At 51.7% G+C, this 18,421-nt stretch overlaps 1 protein-coding gene across 16 annotated transcripts in view; it reads left to right on the top strand.

The window, feature by feature from the left end:
* PTPRT (protein tyrosine phosphatase receptor type T) overlaps positions 1 to 18,421 on the top strand; it is a 1,080,869-nt gene that overhangs the window by 1,026,823 nt on the left and 35,625 nt on the right. For all 16 annotated transcript variants that reach the window (XM_086702238.1, XM_086702233.1, XM_086702237.1 and 13 more), the window contains 5 exons: positions 3,885 to 4,039; positions 7,337 to 7,472; positions 9,555 to 9,704; positions 11,204 to 11,377; positions 14,986 to 15,117. In XM_086702238.1, the coding sequence (XP_086558364.1) occupies positions 3,885 to 4,039; positions 7,337 to 7,472; positions 9,555 to 9,704; positions 11,204 to 11,377; positions 14,986 to 15,117 (747 nt within the window). The remainder of the gene's footprint in view (positions 1 to 3,884; positions 4,040 to 7,336; positions 7,473 to 9,554; positions 9,705 to 11,203; positions 11,378 to 14,985; positions 15,118 to 18,421) is intronic.

Raw genomic sequence — 18,421 nt, 5'->3', positions numbered from 1 at the left:
GCCATGAGCCGGCCGAACCACGTTCCCACCTCAGCCCTTGACTGAGGCTCACTGTGCCTCCACTACTCCAACACGCCATTTTCTGAAAGCACCTGCATTACTGGACCAGGTGGCCCCAGACCCGAGGATGCAGAAGCATTGGGCATTCACTGCTGTGAAAGCTGTACTGTTGAGGTTTGTGCAAGTACTTTTGAGGACCGAAGCAGGCACATGCACGGTATGGTGCCTGCACATGTGGTTGAGTACAGGACACGCTCCTCCTGGCCGTTCCCTCTCCAAGCCCCGTGCTTCTGAAGGCCTACATCTGCAGGCTCAGGTGAAGAGCCAGGAGAGAAGGGCCCTTCTTCTTGACGAGGAGGAAGACAACAGGTGCATTGATGTGGCCTCAGGTCAGGTTCCTTAGAAGCAGAGCCTGAGACAAGGATTCAGGTGCATATAGTGCACCCTGGGACCACTCTCAAGAGAAACTTGTAATAGAGGGCAGGAAGCGGGAGAGGGAAGGAGAAGAACCTGGGCAAGAGAGTCTTCCGCAAAGTCTAGCCCAGGCCTGCTCCAGGGGGCTTCCAGAGCATGACCTGCACCAGAGAGTTTGCCCCCTTGCCTCAGTCTGCCCTCTGACTGTAGACCAGCCACTGAGAGGTCACCTCCAGCACAAGTTGGCTCTTGTTGGCTGAGGGCACCGCTCCAGAAAAGGGGAGTCACTCGCAGTCAGCACTCCTGCAGTGGGGAGTCCTGAGGACACAAGCCACAAAAAAGGTCCTTGGATGGGGCTCCCATCTCATCTGGCACATAAGCAGTTAGTGTGGAGAGTGAGATGAGCAGTGGGGACATAGTGGCCCATCCTGGGTCCCACACCTGAGCAGGGAGGCTTTGGAGAACCGTACACAGGTGCTCAGCAAACTATCTGGGTCATTAGCTCACAATTGGTTCTTGAGCCGAGCCCGGGAGCCAGAAATAATAAACAGGAAGCAGCATCTGCCCTTGAAGAGAGCACAGTCCCAACTGGGAGAGAGGGCCCCTGATACATAACCACAGTGGAGGTAGTGAGGTCTCGAACAAGGGCTTCCCCGGGCTGAGGTGACTCTGAGCATGGAATGAAAAACTAAGTATTCCTGAAGCTGTTTTCTCCTACTTGAGCTCGTCCTTCAGGGCCCTCATCTGGGCCTTTGTTCACTCCCACCTGGACTCCTACCCCAGCCTCCTGGGGCCTCTCTGCTTCTAGTCTCACCCCATCTTAGTCTGGGTTTCTGGGAGCCAAGTCTGAGGCAGAGCTTTGCGTGCCCTTGTTCTGAGGACAAGAGAAGAGAAGCAGGAGGCGGGATGGGGCAGGGGAAGGAGCCAAGCAAGGGAATGCTTTCAGCCTGAGACCAGCATCAGCCAGATCCCATGGGAGCTCTAGAGACAGGTAATCCGTCTCAAGGCAAAGGGATTTTCTGTTCCTCCATTAGGGTAACCCAACGTCCTGGTGGGCCCAGGGCCATCCTGGCTTTAGCACCAAAAGTCCCATGTCCTGGGAAACTGCTCAGTCCTGGGCAGTCTCAGCAAGTCAGCTGCCCACTCTGCTGTCCTCCAGCCACTGAAGGCCAGCTGCCCACCCCCACCCCCAGGGGAAGTGGCTCGTGGTTGGCTGAGCAATTCTCTGAAGGAGGAAGTGGCTGTGGGCATCAGCCAAGACTCAGAGGAGCTGGGGATGGGGTTTCTGGCCCAGGAAAGGGGACCTGAAGGGCACTGTCAGCGCCCTCTGCACTGCCCCCCAACACACCCGCTCAGATCCCTGCTTCACATAGCAGCCTGCATAGTCCTCCTAAAAATGCAAGTCTGATGACGCGCTTCCCCTTCTGTGCACCCATCCCTGCAGCCTCCCCAGAGCTCCCCAGTAAAGACTCAGTGTGGGATACAAGGCGTCCCGGGATCCAGCACGTGCCCCGTCTTCTACTTACCTCTGGGGGTGCCCCATTTGTGATTCTGTGCACGAGCTGTGCTAAGTAAGCCCTGTCCCCACATGGATGCCCTGGCTGCCGGTCTCCCATGGAATCCCTCCATCTGTTCCGCTGGGCAGTACTCAGACATCAGTGTCTTACAGTGATTAGGAGTGCAGATGCGGAGTCCATCAGCCAGGGTCCAGACTGGGTTACAACTTACTAGTTGTATGACCTAGTTATGTTACGTAACCTTGCTTAGCCTCAATTTCCTCATCCACAAAACAGAGATAACATAAGGACTGGTCTGAGAATTAAATGAGTTAATACATTGAAATATTCAGAAGAGTAACAGGCATGGAGTCTGTGTTTAGTAAGTATTAGCTATAGGGGCACCTGGGTGGCTCAGTCTGTTGAGCGTCCAACTTCAGCTCAGGTCATGATCTTGTGGTTCATGCGTTCGATCTCCACGTCAGGCTTTGTGCTGATAGCATGGAGCCTGCTTTGGATTCTCTGCCTCTCTCTATGCCTCTCTCCCACTCACACACATACGCTTGCTTGCTCTCGCTCTCTCAAAAATAAACATTGAAAAAAATTTTAAATCTTTAAAAAAAACTTCTTTAAGAAATAATAAAATAGGGGCTCCTGGGTGGCGCAGTCGGTTGAGCATCCGACTTCAGCCAGGTCACGATCTCGCGGTCCGTGAGTTCGAGCCCCGCATCAGGCTCTGGGCTGATGGCTCGGAGCCTGGAGCCTGTTTCCGATTCTGTGTCTCCCTCTCTCTCTGCCCCTCCCCCGTTCATGCTCTGTCTCTCTCTGTCCCAAAAATAAATAAACGTTGAAAAAAAAAATTTTTAAAAAAAATAATAAAATAATAAAAAATAAAATAATAAATTAAAAAATAAATAATTAAAAAATAATAAATGTTAGCTATTATTGTGTCTCAAGACTCAGGCCATGCATCACCTCCTTTAGGAAGCCCTCTCTGATTTCTCCTTCCCCAGATGGGGTTACCTGACACTCCTTTAAATACTTCAGTAGAATTATCCACTTAGGGGTCTGCCTCCCCAGCTAGACCATGAGCTGTTCCAGGGACAGGGGCCATAGCTTTTATTTCTGCCTTCGCAGTGCCTAACACGAGGCACAGATAACCTCAGTGAATATTCTTTAACTGAAGGAATGAACACTCTTCCTATTCAGTGTTCCCTGCACACCTGCGGGAGATTACAAGGTAAGAAAGAGTGGGCAAGGACACTGCCTAAGCTCAGGCTCCAGGTGACACCTGACCAGAGACTGGTCAGAGCAGTGCCCTTAGCCCGGAGGGTGTCTGTAAGGAGCGGTGAGAGGGGAAGTGGAAGAAACTGGAGGCCCAGGCCCCCGTCCGTCAGAGGAGCTCTAGCTTTTATTTGTTTCCTATCTTACCATTCTAAATAAGAATCTCATAACTAAAGAAGTCTGACACGTTTTTTTAAACTTAAAAGCCATGGAGACAATGATAGGACTGGAGAACTGAGGGACACAGACCCTAGTCACAGAAAAAGCCATATAGTGTACTAGCAAGGACTTGAACTTGTTAAGGCCAAGCTTTCTCTGAGTCTGTTCTGCTGAATAGAAGTCCCATGACACTTTGTCAAAAGAGGGTCCCTTGCACAAACGCTATGGGAGGCTGTAACACTCCCTTGGGGATGCAGAGTGTACATGAGCCCACAAAAGTCTCTGAGAAGTCCTGCAGCAAAGCCACCACCTCTACGTTACCTACTTCCATGGCTCCCAGGTGCAACAGATGACAGAAGTCACTCTGTGTGGCAACCCCTGCTCACGCTGGTAGGGTCCTGTCCTCCCTGATGGCAGGGAGGCTGGTTCCTCGGTGCAGCAGCCGTGTTCCCCACGGGTGCTTGGGGCGGGGGGGGGGGGGGGGCACATGGGTGCAGCAGCTGGAGGAACAGAGGCGCGTTCTCTCCTCAGAAAGGCTACCACGAGATCCGGGAACTCCGCCTCTTCCACTTCACCAGCTGGCCTGACCACGGCGTCCCCTGCTATGCCACCGGCCTCCTGGGCTTTGTGCGCCAAGTGAAGTTCCTCAACCCCCCCGAGGCGGGGCCCATAGTGGTCCACTGCAGGTAAGTGAAGTCCTCCAGCTCTAAACAAGGCTGCTTCTGCTTCTGCAGCCTTGCTCTCGGGGACAGAGACACTGTTTTTCCAGTGGCCTTTATTCTTCGCCTTCCAGACTGCCCTGCCCTGTGTCCCCAAGCCCAGCCCCAGCCCCAAGGGCTGATGACGACGACAATATTGACAACAAAGTAATAGTAGCAGTACCAGTTGGTATCATTACTGTTGCCCTGAAATAGTAAAGCCACCTGGGGACGTGGCCTTGCACCGACAGCCTCTGCCCCATGTGCACTTTGCACAACTTCTCACGCGGCCTGGAGGGGTGGGCGTTATCATCCATCCCATTTTACAGATGAGAAATACCGAGGTACTGAGAAGGTGGACACTTTGCTCGGGGCCCACAGGGGTGAAACGGCAGAGCCGGGAGTTCACAGCCATGGCCGCAGATGCTCGCCCTCAGCTCCTTGCCGTGGCGGCAGGGCGCCTCAGTGGAAGCCCGCTTCTCTTCAGTTCTTGTATTTTAAAAATCATTTGCTGGCCTGCAGGGTCCTTAATAGAGAGTAAATGGACAGCGCCAGGCTTCACCTTATTATGGAGAAGAGATATTTTCAGCTCTGACCTAGAAAGTCCCCTGGGAATGACTGGCACATCTTCCAATCCTCCTAAATGGAGATGAAGTGTCATGTCAAGGGCGTTAAGAATTGGACCAGACCCGAAGGCCAGCTGGCCTGCACACTCCTTCCTCCCAGTGCCTCCGTTTTCCAATGTGACCCTGGGCCCAGCCCCGCTTTTCAGACACTGCGTGTTCTTAGCTGCATGTTAAGTTATCTTACCCTTGCCCTGGCGGTGTCCACCTCAGTCAAGGTGCTGAGTCAAGCCAAGGAGGGTCTCCACAAACTGCAAGCATCAGGGAACCAGCCCCTTCTCACTCAGCATCCATTTACCCTCCCCCTCCACAAGCAGGTGTGAATTAGACAGCCCATTTCACAGATGAAGTCGCTGAGGGTTAGGAGAGAATACTCATCATCACCTCTGGGCTCTCTAGGCATTTTGCATACATGGTCTGCTTTACACCACATGACAGTTCAAGGACGGGAGAATGTTCGCTCCCCACCCAGTCCTGTGCCCCAGAGAGCAGCCAGAGCAGGGATAGGGAGGAAGGGAAACAATGGCAAACATTCATCAGGCTCTCCTTACATGATGGCTCTATGTCTTACCCCCATAATAAGTCAGTCTTATGCGCCAGGCACAGTGGTCCCCACTCCTGGGTCTATTCTGAAGATTAAATGTGTTGGGTAACATAATGAGGTGCCTAAGAGTAGTCCTGCCATGTAATAAGCACATATAAAATACCACCGTTCTCTGCTTCTAATATCGGCCCCACTCCCAATCCCAGCACCTAGTGCATACAAGGTGCTCAATAAATATTTGTTGAATGTGAGTAGCAAGCAACCATTTATTGGGAAATTGCTAGGTACCCAGGCATAGGGCTAAGCAGTTTCCATGCATTGTGCTTTTTCAGCATAATGTCATGCAACTCACATGTACTGTGCTATTAATTAATGCTACATGGTGGGCTTATTTATTATTATCAGCCTCGTGTTATGGTTGAGGTCATGGAAGCCCAGAGAGGTTAAGTCATTTACCCAACATCACACGGCTCATAAGTAGTTGAGCCAGGATTTGATTCCAGGGGTCTGGCCCCAAACATCATGAGCTCAGTTGCTATGTGAGGCAGAAATAAATACAGCTCAGGTGCTCAGGAGAACACTGCAAGGAGGCACGTTGTACATGTGAGGCTCGCAGGCACCAGGCAGCTTGCTCACTGGTGGGGGATCCAAGGTGGATCCTGGTTGTGTCCCCTAAAACAGGCTGAGGAGGAGACGTCAGGAAAACACGGATGAGTGCCTCTTCGTGCTGCCTCCTAGCCCCTGGTGCCCAGCCCACCGAGTCCCTTCTGAGGGATCTGGACCGGAGGTGTAAGGGTACAAATACAAGTCAAATTTAACTCAGTTTAAACCATGCAATTTTACTAAGAACAAAGAGTGCTTCCCAGGGGTTTGTTTTCCAGATCATTGTGGGTGACAGTCCCCTCGGGCCTGTCCTGCCTGGACTTACGGTCAGCCGGCATTGCTGTCCTTCCTGCCCCAGCCCTGGTTTCCCCAGGGGAAGCAAGATGTGAAAACGCAGCCAACATGGGCCTCCTTGGTGGTCTGGCCTTCACTTCCTAAAGTGCATGCATTCAAGGTCAATGTTCTGTTTGTCTCTGATTCAGTGCCCTGACCAGAACCAGTGCTGGTCTGGGACCCATGCCGTGGTCCATGGGGTGGTGCTGAGTTCTTCTGCTATTTTGTACTTGGTCTGAGATTTTCCTGAAGGAAACACCAGTGATCAGAATGGAGTATGAATCAGAATCAGAGCATATATACCAGACCAGGGTCTTGGAGCCATCGCCTGCTCCAGTTTAAGGATGCTCCTGGATCATGTTTCTGGCAAACAGGTGCAAGTGGAGCCAAGCCCCGGGCTTGTGACATGGGACTTGGGACTCACTCTGTGCCTTTGAGCCAGCTCAGAGGATCTGGTTTCTGCCCTCTCCCCTTTCCTCTGCTCCCTCGTCTCTCCATCCTTGCTGCCATCTGTCAACCTGTTTGCTGACGAAGGGAAAAAGTGGAACAGAAGGGGGGCGGGGGGGTGGGGAAGACATGTTTATTAGGCATCTCCAGTGTGCCAGGCACCATGCCTTGCATGATACAGACGGATTGGCTGCACCCACCAGATGAGACAACGGCAGACATACGTGTTGTTGAAGCGTGCATTTCGTGCTGTTACTAAGAACGTATAAGAACACAGGCCCTGGAGCCAGATTGCTGGGATAAAAAGTCCCACCTCCACTGCACGCCAGCTGTGTGACCTTGAGTAAGGTCAGCCTTCCACGCCTTGCTTTTCTCACCTGTATGGGGTAAGAAAACAACCTCACAAGGGAGTTAATAGGTAACATTTGTAACACACTTCGAACAATTTCTGGCACTTTGTAAGCATGAAATAAGTGCTTGCTAATGAGTACAACAAATATAAGCAGGTTTTGATAAAACAGCCCCAAAGGCAAGCATTGCTCTCCCATTTTACAGAAGAGAGCTGAGACTCTAAGTTCACTTGCTTGCTCTGAGTCTCCCCGCAGTGCTGGGATTCAGGCTTTTATGTCTGACCTCTACAGCATGCCTCGGGACAGGGCTGAATGGGGGCGGGGGGCCTCCCCAGGGCTGGTCCTGTCCCAAGGTCCCTAACACAGACACTGTCCTCTCTGCCAGCGCTGGGGCTGGGAGGACCGGCTGCTTCATCGCTATCGACACCATGCTCGATATGGCCGAGAACGAAGGGGTAGTGGACATCTTCAACTGTGTGCGTGAGCTCCGGGCCCAGAGGGTCAACCTGGTACAGACAGAGGTGAGTCCTGGGGCACCGAGCTGGCCAGCCAGCTGCAGCCCTGGCCAAGGAGAAGCAGGGTAGAACACTCACCCATGGGTGAAGGCATCCTAGAGAAAGAGACCCAGGGGCGGGAGAAATGGAGGAAGGGGATACATGGCTGACTGCGAGGAGACCACAGTAGAAGCCAGGACACCACTGCCCACCCTGAGGCCCCTCGGTGCAATGACATCCACCAATGAGGAAAGGTAAGGAGTTCCCCAGTGCTGAGGGCATCTGAGCAGGGGCTTAATGGGAACTTCTAAGGATTCTTCGAATGGTTTACTTGCATTGGGGGAAGAAGAGAGAGAGGGAAGGATTGGCATTTGCGGAATGCCTGCTGTGTGCCAAGCATTGCTTCAGTCCCCGCAAGAATGGCTTAACCAACAAAATTATTGAATAACTGGGCTGGGTTCCAGGGATTCCAAAAGAGATAACATATAGCCCTTGCCTTCCGGGGGAAAGCAGACCTTCAAGCCCCCCTCTGTTCAGGTCAAGAGCCCAAGCCCCGTGGGAAATGAGAGGAGTCCATCTTTAGTGTTGAGCATCTATCTACCATGTGCCAAGCATCATGATGGGCCCTTTGTATTCAGGGTATTGTTCCTACTCACAACAAGCCTGCCAGGCAGCTCCTACCGGTATCCCCATTTCATAAAGAAAGAAACTGAGAAGCTGGGTCCGTGTGACTCCAAGCCTCAAGCACTTTCCCCTGAACCATGCTCTCTTGTTAGGCAGTCTTTTCTGCCTACCCTACTCCTCAGAGCCATGGCTGGTTATTATAAAAGCCCATCATCTGATTCTAGGGAAGGCTGTGGGTGCCTAGGCAGTCAGCTAAGGCAGATAAGAAGCTATGTCCATCACCAATCTTGCAAAGGGAAGTTTTGGCTTTGGGCATGGCCAGTCACTGCCGGCCCTGCAGAGAATCCGGCACTTAAAAACATAGGCCCCTGCTGTGGGGTCTGAGCTAACTCCCACAGGCTAGTGTCTGGACTTCTTGGTGAGGCTGCAGTAAAGCCAAGAGGCTGCTTTATCTGTTCCCAGGTTCATGCTTGCGGAAGACAGCCTTGCTGGCTGGCATCAGGCACATGGCCCCTGCTGTCTGGTGGGGGAGACAGACATTCAAATAGATCATCGTGATGCATCGGTATAAGTGTTTTATGTAGGGCCAAGTTCTGCAAGAGAGCACTCAATGTTTGTTAAGGGCCTGGGAGCAACAACAGCAACAGCTTCCACCTGGTGGGTGTGCAGAAGACTGTCCAGAGGGGATGAAGCATAGGGGCCATAGAAAAGGGGGAATGGGGTTCAGGGAGAAGAGAACAGCAGGTGCAAAGAACAGAGATGGCCGAGGGGCACAGGGCGCAGGAGCAGACCCTGAGACAGGGAGTTGAGGGCAAGTGATTTATTTGAGAGGTGATCCCAAGGCTCACCAGTTGGAAAGCAAAGAGAAGGAAAGGACACCAAGCTTTATGAAAGCGTTAAGGTCTTTTGTAAAGGTGTTTAATTAACCCTGTGAACAACTGGAGGCCAAGCCTACTGGGAGCTCTGAGGCCGTAGGAAATGTTCCCTTCCAAATCTCCTACCTGAGAGAGAAGGAAACTTAGGTATTTATGCCCCAGCTCTCCAGCTGGCACTGCTTGAGGGCTCCTTTCCAGAGCATTGGCTCTTCAGCCATGCTGGCTCGCCCTGCACCCAGCCCAGGTGTGCTCCTGGGACTAGAGGAAATCCCTCGGCATGAATCTCACGTGCTTTGCAGTACGTAGGCTTCAAAGTAAAGGTGAAAGCTGAGGGGACACAGGCAGGTACCAAGAGCCCTACTGCAGCACATTCAGAAGTTTCTTACTTTCCTCAATGTCTACACAGCTCAGTCTTACGCAAAACTCACCATTGCTCAGGTGGTCACTGAGAAACATGGAGAGTGGTCCTTCAGGTTTTCAGATAGGAAGCAGTGATTCTGCAGTCTGAATCCTGCCCCTACTTCACAGCCGTGGGATTCAGTTTGGACCACAAATTCCCAGGCCACTGTCCTCACCCGGCACCCTGTCTCTTCTCTTCTTGGCTGGGCAGGAGCAGTACGTGTTTGTGCACGATGCCATCCTGGAAGCATGCCTCTGCGGCAATACCGCCATCCCCGTGTGTGAGTTCCGCTCTCTCTACTACAACATCAGCAGGCTGGACCCCCAGACCAACTCCAGCCAAATCAAAGACGAATTTCAGGTATGAGCAAATCCCAGGCTCGGGGACCCAACCAACTTCAGCAGCACTGAGCACGTTCATGGGGTTTTCCTCATGAGAACTGATGAGTCTGGTGTTTCCAGTGTGCAGCTCCAGACAGCTGCAGAATGAATTCTTGCACATACAATGCACAGCCACGAGCAACTGTTAACCAGTCACTTGGTGACTGCTAATGCTTGTTTTAACTCTGCATATGTTTTTGAACTAACTTTGTTCTAGTCCAATCCTAGTTGTGGGTGGAGACAGGTTTATAAACACAGGTGTGAGTTTCATGATCTGCCGTCCCTGGAGGGACTCGGGTTTTTTCTTACCATTTCTGTGCAATTGGAGTGTGTCTATCCTAGATCCTCACTACTCAGAGTTGGGTCTGGAGACCAGCACCATCAGCTTCACCCAGGAGTTCATCAGGAATGTGGTATCTTGGGTCCCACCCACAGCTACTGAACAAGAATGTAGAGTTTAACAAGATCTCTGGGTGACTTATCTGCATATTGAACTTTGGGAAGCACCATCCCAGAGCTCATCTCAGACATAGCACATCTGTACTTTGTAACCCAGGTAGCCAGAATGGTGGCCACCTTGGTGTGGAGGCCTTGATGTGAGTCACTGAGTAGGCCAAGAGGCCAGCCCTTTGTCCTGAGGTCAGTGCCAGGGTCTTACCTAGGCAACAGGTGCTGAGAACCAGGTAGTGGGAAGCAAGGAAGCTCCAGGAATTGAGGGGCAAGTACCCAGCCCCTGGTTCCATGGGTAGATACCCCAGCCAGGCCAGTGTCCCCGTGCTCCCTCAAGCAGAAGCTTTACTGATTGGAAGGGGAGACCAAGTACTGAGTAAGGGAAAGACAGAGGCCACAGCCCCCTCGTGGGCGCACAGAACATCTGGTCTCCTGGCTGGGCAATTCAGCTGTGGCCCCACACTTGTAAGACTCACTCTGCACGACACAACCCTGAAATTTTCCAGACTCCTAGAGCTTGCTTCCTGGGGGTCTCTCACCTATCCTGGGAAGCTCATCCAGACACCCTTCCATTCTGAAAACAGCTTTCTCTAAGAGGAGCATTGGTGAAATCCTTTCCCTCCTTCTTTGGCACTTCAAGGGATGCATGGGGGATTCCCCACCCCCACCCCCACTCCCACCCCCTGACCTCCTGGCTCGCCCACCCTTCACAGAGCTGAGCAGCTTAGCTCAAATGGTTGGCAGGTGTTGGCAGCCTGTGTCTGCTCTGTGTGTGGGCATGCAGTCTGTACATACTTGGCATCATGGGGGTGTCTCACAGCCCTGGTAGGGGCTCTCAGCCTGCATGGAGCAGCTAACGGGAGATGGCAGAACATCACACGGGAGAGGAACAAGTCCTGGGGAGGGACTGGAGGGCCAAACTTTCAGTATGCAGATAGGGTGGGGTAGGCTGGCTTTGAACCTTGCTATCTCCTCTGTTTGGGGCTACCACCTGAGTAATGCCTACCTATCTGTCTTTGCGCCTTACAGACCCTCAACATCGTGACTCCCCGCGTCCGGCCCGAGGACTGCAGCATCGGGCTCCTGCCCCGGAACCACGATAAGAACCGGAGCATGGATGTCCTGCCTCTGGACCGCTGCCTGCCCTTCCTTATCTCGGTGGATGGGGAACCCAGCAACTACGTCAATGCCGCACTGATGGACGTAAGCTGAGCCCTGGCTGGCACTCACTGGGAAATTTCTTCAAGGTGGAGATGGCTGGAGCCCAGGGCACTGACACCCCACACCACCACCCCCAACCAGCCTCTCTTTGCTTCTGCTCTTCCTGGCCACAAGGACCTTTGCTCCCCCTGAAGGCTCTGGTCCAAACCTATATACAAGCCATGTGCTTGGCTCTTTGCTCCCATAATCCTGTCAAGAATAGACCAAAAGCATAAAATCGGTCCATGACGGCACAGCACAAGCCTTCCCAGTACACCCTCCTGCTGCCCATAGAGCTAACTCTCAGCCTTAAGTTTAGTTCAGGAAACATTCTCTATGCCAGGCCCTGGCCTGAGCTTTGGGAATGCAGGATGGTGCAGACATAGGTTCTGCCCTTGGGGAACTCCCAGGCAGGCTCCCAGAACTCATGTGCAGAGGCAAGAATGAGGCTGGCAGATGGTAGGTGCTCAGTAACTGGACAAGTGATGGGTTTAGCAAAGGGCATGGGCCATGTTTCTGACTGTTCTATCAGAGGCACTTTCTTCTGCTTTCTCGGCAGCAAATCTAAGAAGGGCACTCCTACCCTGACCTGGTTTAGGAGTCATGACCCTAATTAGAAGGTCATGTCCATGTTCCTGACTCCTATGCTTTCCTCCTGGGTCCTTCAGCTACTTCCACTGATCATTCCTCCACTTCCTGGATGTAGAGATACTTGCAGCAGGAATGAGCCATGGATTATCTGGTCTCATCCTTGTACTTTTAAGCAAAGGACAGTGAGGCCAGAAAGAGGAAGAGACTTGCTCAAGGTGACCCGAAAGCTACTGGCAGAGCCAGAAGCCAGGACTCAGACCCTGGAATTCATTCCTTGGGCCTCCCCACAGTTTGTGCAATCCACTAGGACACAGACATCCCGAGGCTCAGGACCAAGAATACCATTGCCTGATTGGGGATAAGCCCTTCAGATTCCGCCCCCCCCCCCAACCCATGTCCATGGTTACATCCATCCAGCCCACGTGGACTTCCCGTCTCACCCGGAACAGGCAAGAATGTGGGGTGCTCTGTCCTCGGGTCAAAGCCCACTCCTCTTCTGACCTCTGACCCTCCTAAAACTCTCCCCAAGGGCTGTCAGTGTTGGAGGCAGGTGATGGGAGGTCAATGCTTATCAGCTCTGTCAGGGCTTGCCCTGGCCTTGGCCCACAGGGTGCCCAAGTCCTCCATGAAGACCCTGGCTATGGGTCCAGATGCAGGGAGCATTGTCCTGGTCAGATCAAATAGCTGGAGATGGAGGGAGTACCTCTGGCCTTTACCTTAGAGCTCTCTAAGGTCAATGTGTGCACGTATGTGTATGTGTGCATGCATGTGTGTGCACGCATGTGGCAAGAGAAGGGGCCTGCGGGTATACTCACACTTCCAGGTTCCCCATTGCTTTTCTCCCATTTGTCCCAACTCCCTCCCCGCTGGCTTCCTCATCTATGCAAGGATCAAACATGTTTCTGGCCTCTACTTAGTAGGTTAGATGCTGCCTGGAGCCAAATGTCTTCTGCCAAGCTCTGATGCTGATTATGTTCTCTTTGTCCACAGGGCATTTCTCCTGTGAGCCATCACTGGGCCTTTGCCTTTCTTTAAAAAAAAAAAAAAAAGTCCTTATCTGTATTCCAGTTCAGTCTGTGCATTATCTGGTAACCATAGCAGCTTTGCTCCTAGCAGAAAAATATGAAGTCCTCTGGGTTAATTTTTAATGTTTCCCCTGGTAAAGGATGATGTTATCCATGAAATGGATTGCCGGCTGATCCCTGAAACCCAGCAGGAGCGTGGATCTTGAACATATTTTCAGATAAGGCTTTGTCAGGCATGCTGGCCTAATAGAGCATTTATCACAGAGACAGGGAAAAAGGAAAGAGAACTAACATTCACTGAGTGTTGGGCAGGTACCATGTCGGGCCCTGGACTTACCCTGACTCATTCTGTGTTTGGGTGTTATTGTCCCCATTTTCCAGATGAAATACTGAGGCTCAGAGTATTTGCATGACTGTCTCCAGGTCAACTAGCTCAGAAGGGTGGAGTCCAGGGTCTGGATCCTGTTTTTTGACTTTTAAAACCTAGGATCTTTTCTGTGTCTAGAAATGGCTCAAAGACCTGCTCTCTGCAACTAGAGTTTCGCTTTTGGGGAAATAAAATATTCTGCCCTCCCAGACTCCCCCCTTTGACCATCCCACTGACCAGGAGAAGGTCCTTGGAAGACAGGACCCTCGTGCCTATGTGACATCCACAGTTGCTAGGCATTTTTTTGTCCAGGGCATCAAGAGATAACAGAATGGACAGGTGCTTTATGTAATATGGTTGGCAGGGTCTTTTGCCTGGGTGTTCTCCTGGTTTGGACAGGCAAGCCCCTCTATCCCCCCCATTTCCTGCTGACTGGACACTCTACTGAAAACAGCTGTGTCTGTCACAAGGCCTGTCTCTCAAGAAAGCTTATTAAGAACATAGGCTATGGGTAATCTCCAGTTTCACAGACCACTAAAGGAGAAGCTCTTCAATCTTTCCAAACCCCTCACGAGATACTGTAATAAATGAGGCCCAGTCAGAGCTTCCAATGTAGCCCAGACTATCACAAGCTAATTTCTGGGGGCCTCAGTTTCCCCATCTGTAACATGGGACTGAGTGTATGCATTTGTTTGCTGGACCTGTACTGGGTGTCTCATGTGCCAGCCACAGTATTAGGGCCAAGGATGAAGAACCAAGTTGTGTTTCTGCCCTGCCAGTGGGCTCACAGTCTTTTCTTGGGTGCTGGTATTTTCAAATGCAAATCTCATTCAATCCATATGACAGTATCCCTTCGGAGTTGTGATTCTCCTCTCTCCGATGAAGAACGTGACTTTGGAAAGATCTAATAACTGGCCAGGGCTTACCACCAAAAAGAAAAAAAAGGCACTCTACAAATGATGCCTGGATGGATGGATGGATGGAAGGAAGGAAGGAAGGAAGGGAGGGAGGGAGGGAGGGATGAGCAGATGGACAGATTGATACATGACTAATAACCTACAAGTAAGAATGGTGGATTTGAACCCCTGGCCTTCCTGACCCTAAAACCTGAGCACCTTCCACTGCCCATTGTCTCACAGCACACAGTGTCCATCTTCTGCCAGGCCTTGGGGCAGGAGTGAGCCTCCTACAATAGAAGCCCCTTCAGGAGGCTCTCTGCCTTGGGCTGAGCCAGCCCCTCCTCCAGCATTGTGGGCACAGGACCACAGATATCCCTAATGTCCCAAGAGGTGCTTTGGCCAGCAGAGCAGCAAATCTGCAGCCAGAATCTTTCATTTCATATTGTAATGATGATTATTTGCTGAGCTCCAAAACATAAATAATTTATTTGAATAATCCCCAGCCGAGTGACACTTTCCTAATGAAATGTCTTAGTTTAGAGGAGAATGAGTTCATTATGAGGAGGCCCCCTTTGTCACCTGGGCACCCAGAGATAACAGAACAGGTAGGTGTTTTGTGCAATCTGTTTGGCAGGTTCGGGGGCCTCTGGCAGCCGTCCAAGCCTCATCACCATCAGAGCATCACTGATGGATGTGTATTTTACGAAGCCTATGTCGTTCCTTTGTCAGAGCCACAAGCAGCCCGCCGCCTTCGTGGTCACCCAACACCCTCTACCCAACACCGTGGCAGACTTCTGGAGGCTGGTGTTCGATTATAACTGCTCCTCCGTGGTGATGCTGAATGAGATGGACACTGCCCAGGTAGGAGGGGCCCAGCCACTGCCCGAGGTGCTCAGGTGCATTTGGGAAGCCATGCCCAAGAGCTGGAGGGAGAGCCTGAGAGCCAGCATGGTGTTTCCCCTGCCCGGCCGAGCTGCCTGCCGATGGCCACTGTCTGGCTTCGAGCACCGATCCGGCCCATTCTGCTGCCAGTGGAGGCTGGAGGTCTCTTCCTGGGCCCTGCCACCCCTGAGCCCTCTCATTCCCAACAGTGACTCCCCCCTGCTTGTAGGCTTTGTCCAGCCCTCCCTCCCCATCCAGAGCCAGATTCTGCTCCATCCACCACACTGATTAGGGCCTTGCTCCAAATCACACCGAGCACACTGAGCTGAGAGGCTCACAGAGCCTCCCCACCGCTGAGCGTCTCCAGCCCTGCAGAATATTCTGATGCCTTGCCACACCCACCCACCCAGTCTGCCCCCTGGGAGATGCACCCAGCACTGACAGAGCCTGGAGCTTGAACTGTAGACCCTCTGCCCACTAGCCACCCCGACGATCCCGGCTTCATCCCAGGTGACCCCGGTGTCCAGGCAGGCTTCATGCTTTAGCCCCCTGGGGTCTGATGACTCCAAGAGTGCTAAAGCACCTGTTATGGGACAGCTTCTGGAGCCCAGGTCCCCATAGCAGGGGAGCCGTTCCTGGGTGGGAAAAGTGAGAATGTCCTTTCAGGTTTTTGAAAAGTGATCCTTTCACTGTCTTGAAAGAAACTCAGAGAAACTCAGTGCACTCCTGTGTGCGTGCTGGCCTTGTGTGGGAATAAAATAAAATGGATCTGAGCTGTGGTCTCAGCCCTGCAGGAGCTCACAGTCTTGCTACAGAGACGGATGAGCAAATTGTCCCAACCTCGTGTGGCAGCGCTATAATAGAGGTCAGACGCAAAGTGCTGTGCTGGCCGGGAACAGGGAGCAATTAATTCTGCCCAGAGGGTGAGGGAAGACTTCAAAAAGAAGGTGACTTTGGCCTTGAAGAAGGCAGCAGAAGTTTGGGTGTGTGGGGCTGAGTGAGCTGGGAAAAGGCACTCGGAGCAGAGGGAACAGTGGGGCAAAGGCAAGGCAGTGTGAATATGTGTGGCTTCTCTTTAGAACAGCTGGGGTTGCAGTGGAGCTGGGGCTCAGGGTCTATCGGGAGCAGAAGAGGGTGGTGAAGCTGCAAAATGTAGCAGCGTCCTGCTTGCAGAGGGCTGCCCATGTGGGCTTCAGATCTCAGCCTTGGCCTGCAGCATAGTGTCAGACCCTTACTTTGTAAGCAACAGAACCCTCTCTTCGAATAAAAGCTTTTGTGTAAGCGCTGTATTGCTCAAGCATGTGTGATCAAGAGATGTTCGTGGTGAAACCACCTGGGGTGGGAGTTGAGCTCCACCCAGACTGGTCTTCTGGTCCCCCCAGTGTCTCTTGGAGAGTCAGGACTCTGGGTGCTTTTGTGAAGCCTCGGGTTTCCAAGGAGCACCGTTAGACAATATTTGCTATCCAGGGAGGAGGGATTCTGCAGATTTTAAGCCATGGTGTGGCTGGTTCCTGTTAGAAAGTTGAGTCTGGGGACCAGTGAGGAGAAAAGTTAGAGGGAAACCTGGAAGCCAGGAGACTGGGAGGCGGATTCTGCAGATGTACAGAAAAGAAAGGTAGTGATCAGGAGGCGGGCTTGGATGTGAAAGTTGGTTCCCAGATGGAAATCTACAGGTTTGGGGAGCAGTTGGATGTGGGAGGTGAATGAGAAGGAGACGTTGTGGATGGTGGCAGGAGCTCAAGTCTAGGCAGTTAGACGTCTGGGGTCACACCGACCAAGATGAGGGAAGACAGGGGGAGGCGGGGAGAGGAGCAGATCATCAGGATGAAATTGAGCGCCTGGTGGGATGTGCACATAATACGTTCACGAGAGATTTGCTCATCATTCACCTATATTTGTGGAGTATCTGCTGTCTTCCAGAAGCTGTTCTAGGTGCTTAGAATGCATCGTGAACAAGACACAGAAAGCAAAACAACAAATTCCCATCTCTGGTGCAACTTCTAAAGTGAAGGAGACAATATGTAACCAAGTCCCTATAATGTACTCAATTATATGTTAGAAGGTGATGAGTGTTTGGAAAAAATTAAGAGGAAGACTGGAAGGCAGGTGTGGGGCACTCTATTGATAGAGTGATCAAGGCAAGCTGTATTGAGAAGGTCACATATAAGCGTATTTTTTAAGGAGGTGGAGAGAATGAGCCGTGTGACCATCATCTGGGAAGAGCATTGCAGGGAGAAAGGACAACCCACACCAACACCTTATGGTGCGCACATGCCTGGCACATTTGAGGAACAGCACAGAGGCCATTGTGACTGGAACAGAGTGAACATGGAGACAGCAGCAGCAGGTGACACAGACACATGGCAGGGCCAGGTCATGGAGGCCCTTAGGGGTCCTAGGAAGAACTCGAGTTTTACTCTGAGAGAAGAAGGGAGCCACTGACAGGTTTTGAGGAGAGGAGTGACATACTTTGACCTTTTAAAAACAAAAACAAAAACAAAACAAACAAAACATCCCTCTAGCTACTGTGTTGAGAACACACTAATGGTCTGGGAAGGAGAGTGTATTTGCTAAGGGATGTGATGGCAGCTTGAACCTAAGTGGTAGCCGTGGAGTAGATTCTGGATATCTCCTGAAGGGAGACCCAACAAAATATCCTGACAGACTGAATATGGTGTGTGAGTCCCCAAGGGGCTCAATCAGTAGATATGGCTGGAATCCAAGATAACCATGAAATTAAATGGATTCCCATAAAACAAAGACTTCTGTGGAGTTCCAGACTCAGAAGGCATCACCACCCTATTCCTTTGCCTGAGAAATTAAAATGGTGAACTCTGCTCACTGAGTCCATGAATGAAGTAGAGCCTGTGAAAGCCGGTTTGCTGTTTCCCCTTTTCCAGAAGCCCTTTTTGCAAAACCAGAGCTTGGGCATGGAGGAGGAGTGTGAAAGAATCTCACTTTGGGACATGTAGAGAAGCAGGGGTCTAGGTCATTAACTATAACTGCCCCTTCCAGGGTGTGTCTTGGGTGAATGAAGATTTCTCAGCCCCAGATGTTGATACAGCCTTTAAGAATTGATTCTTTAACTGCAAAAACATCAGGCTTAGAAGGGCCATGAGGTTGGCTGCCATATGCAGCTGGCAAGCATCCCCTAAAATCGACAGATGAATAGAACACTTATTGATATAAATATCATCACCGCAACAGCTGGGTGCCTTGCGAAAATACACAGCGTGAGCAGCAGAAAAGCTGCCCTCAGCACCTGGAAGGGCGGTTCTTTGAA

This window comes from Puma concolor, chromosome A3 (assembly GCF_028749965.1).
Source record: "Puma concolor isolate L17-30 chromosome A3, mPumCon1.1.hap2, whole genome shotgun sequence".
NCBI lineage: Eukaryota > Metazoa > Chordata > Mammalia > Carnivora > Felidae > Puma > Puma concolor.
This window is presented reverse-complemented; position numbering and strand designations above follow the sequence as displayed.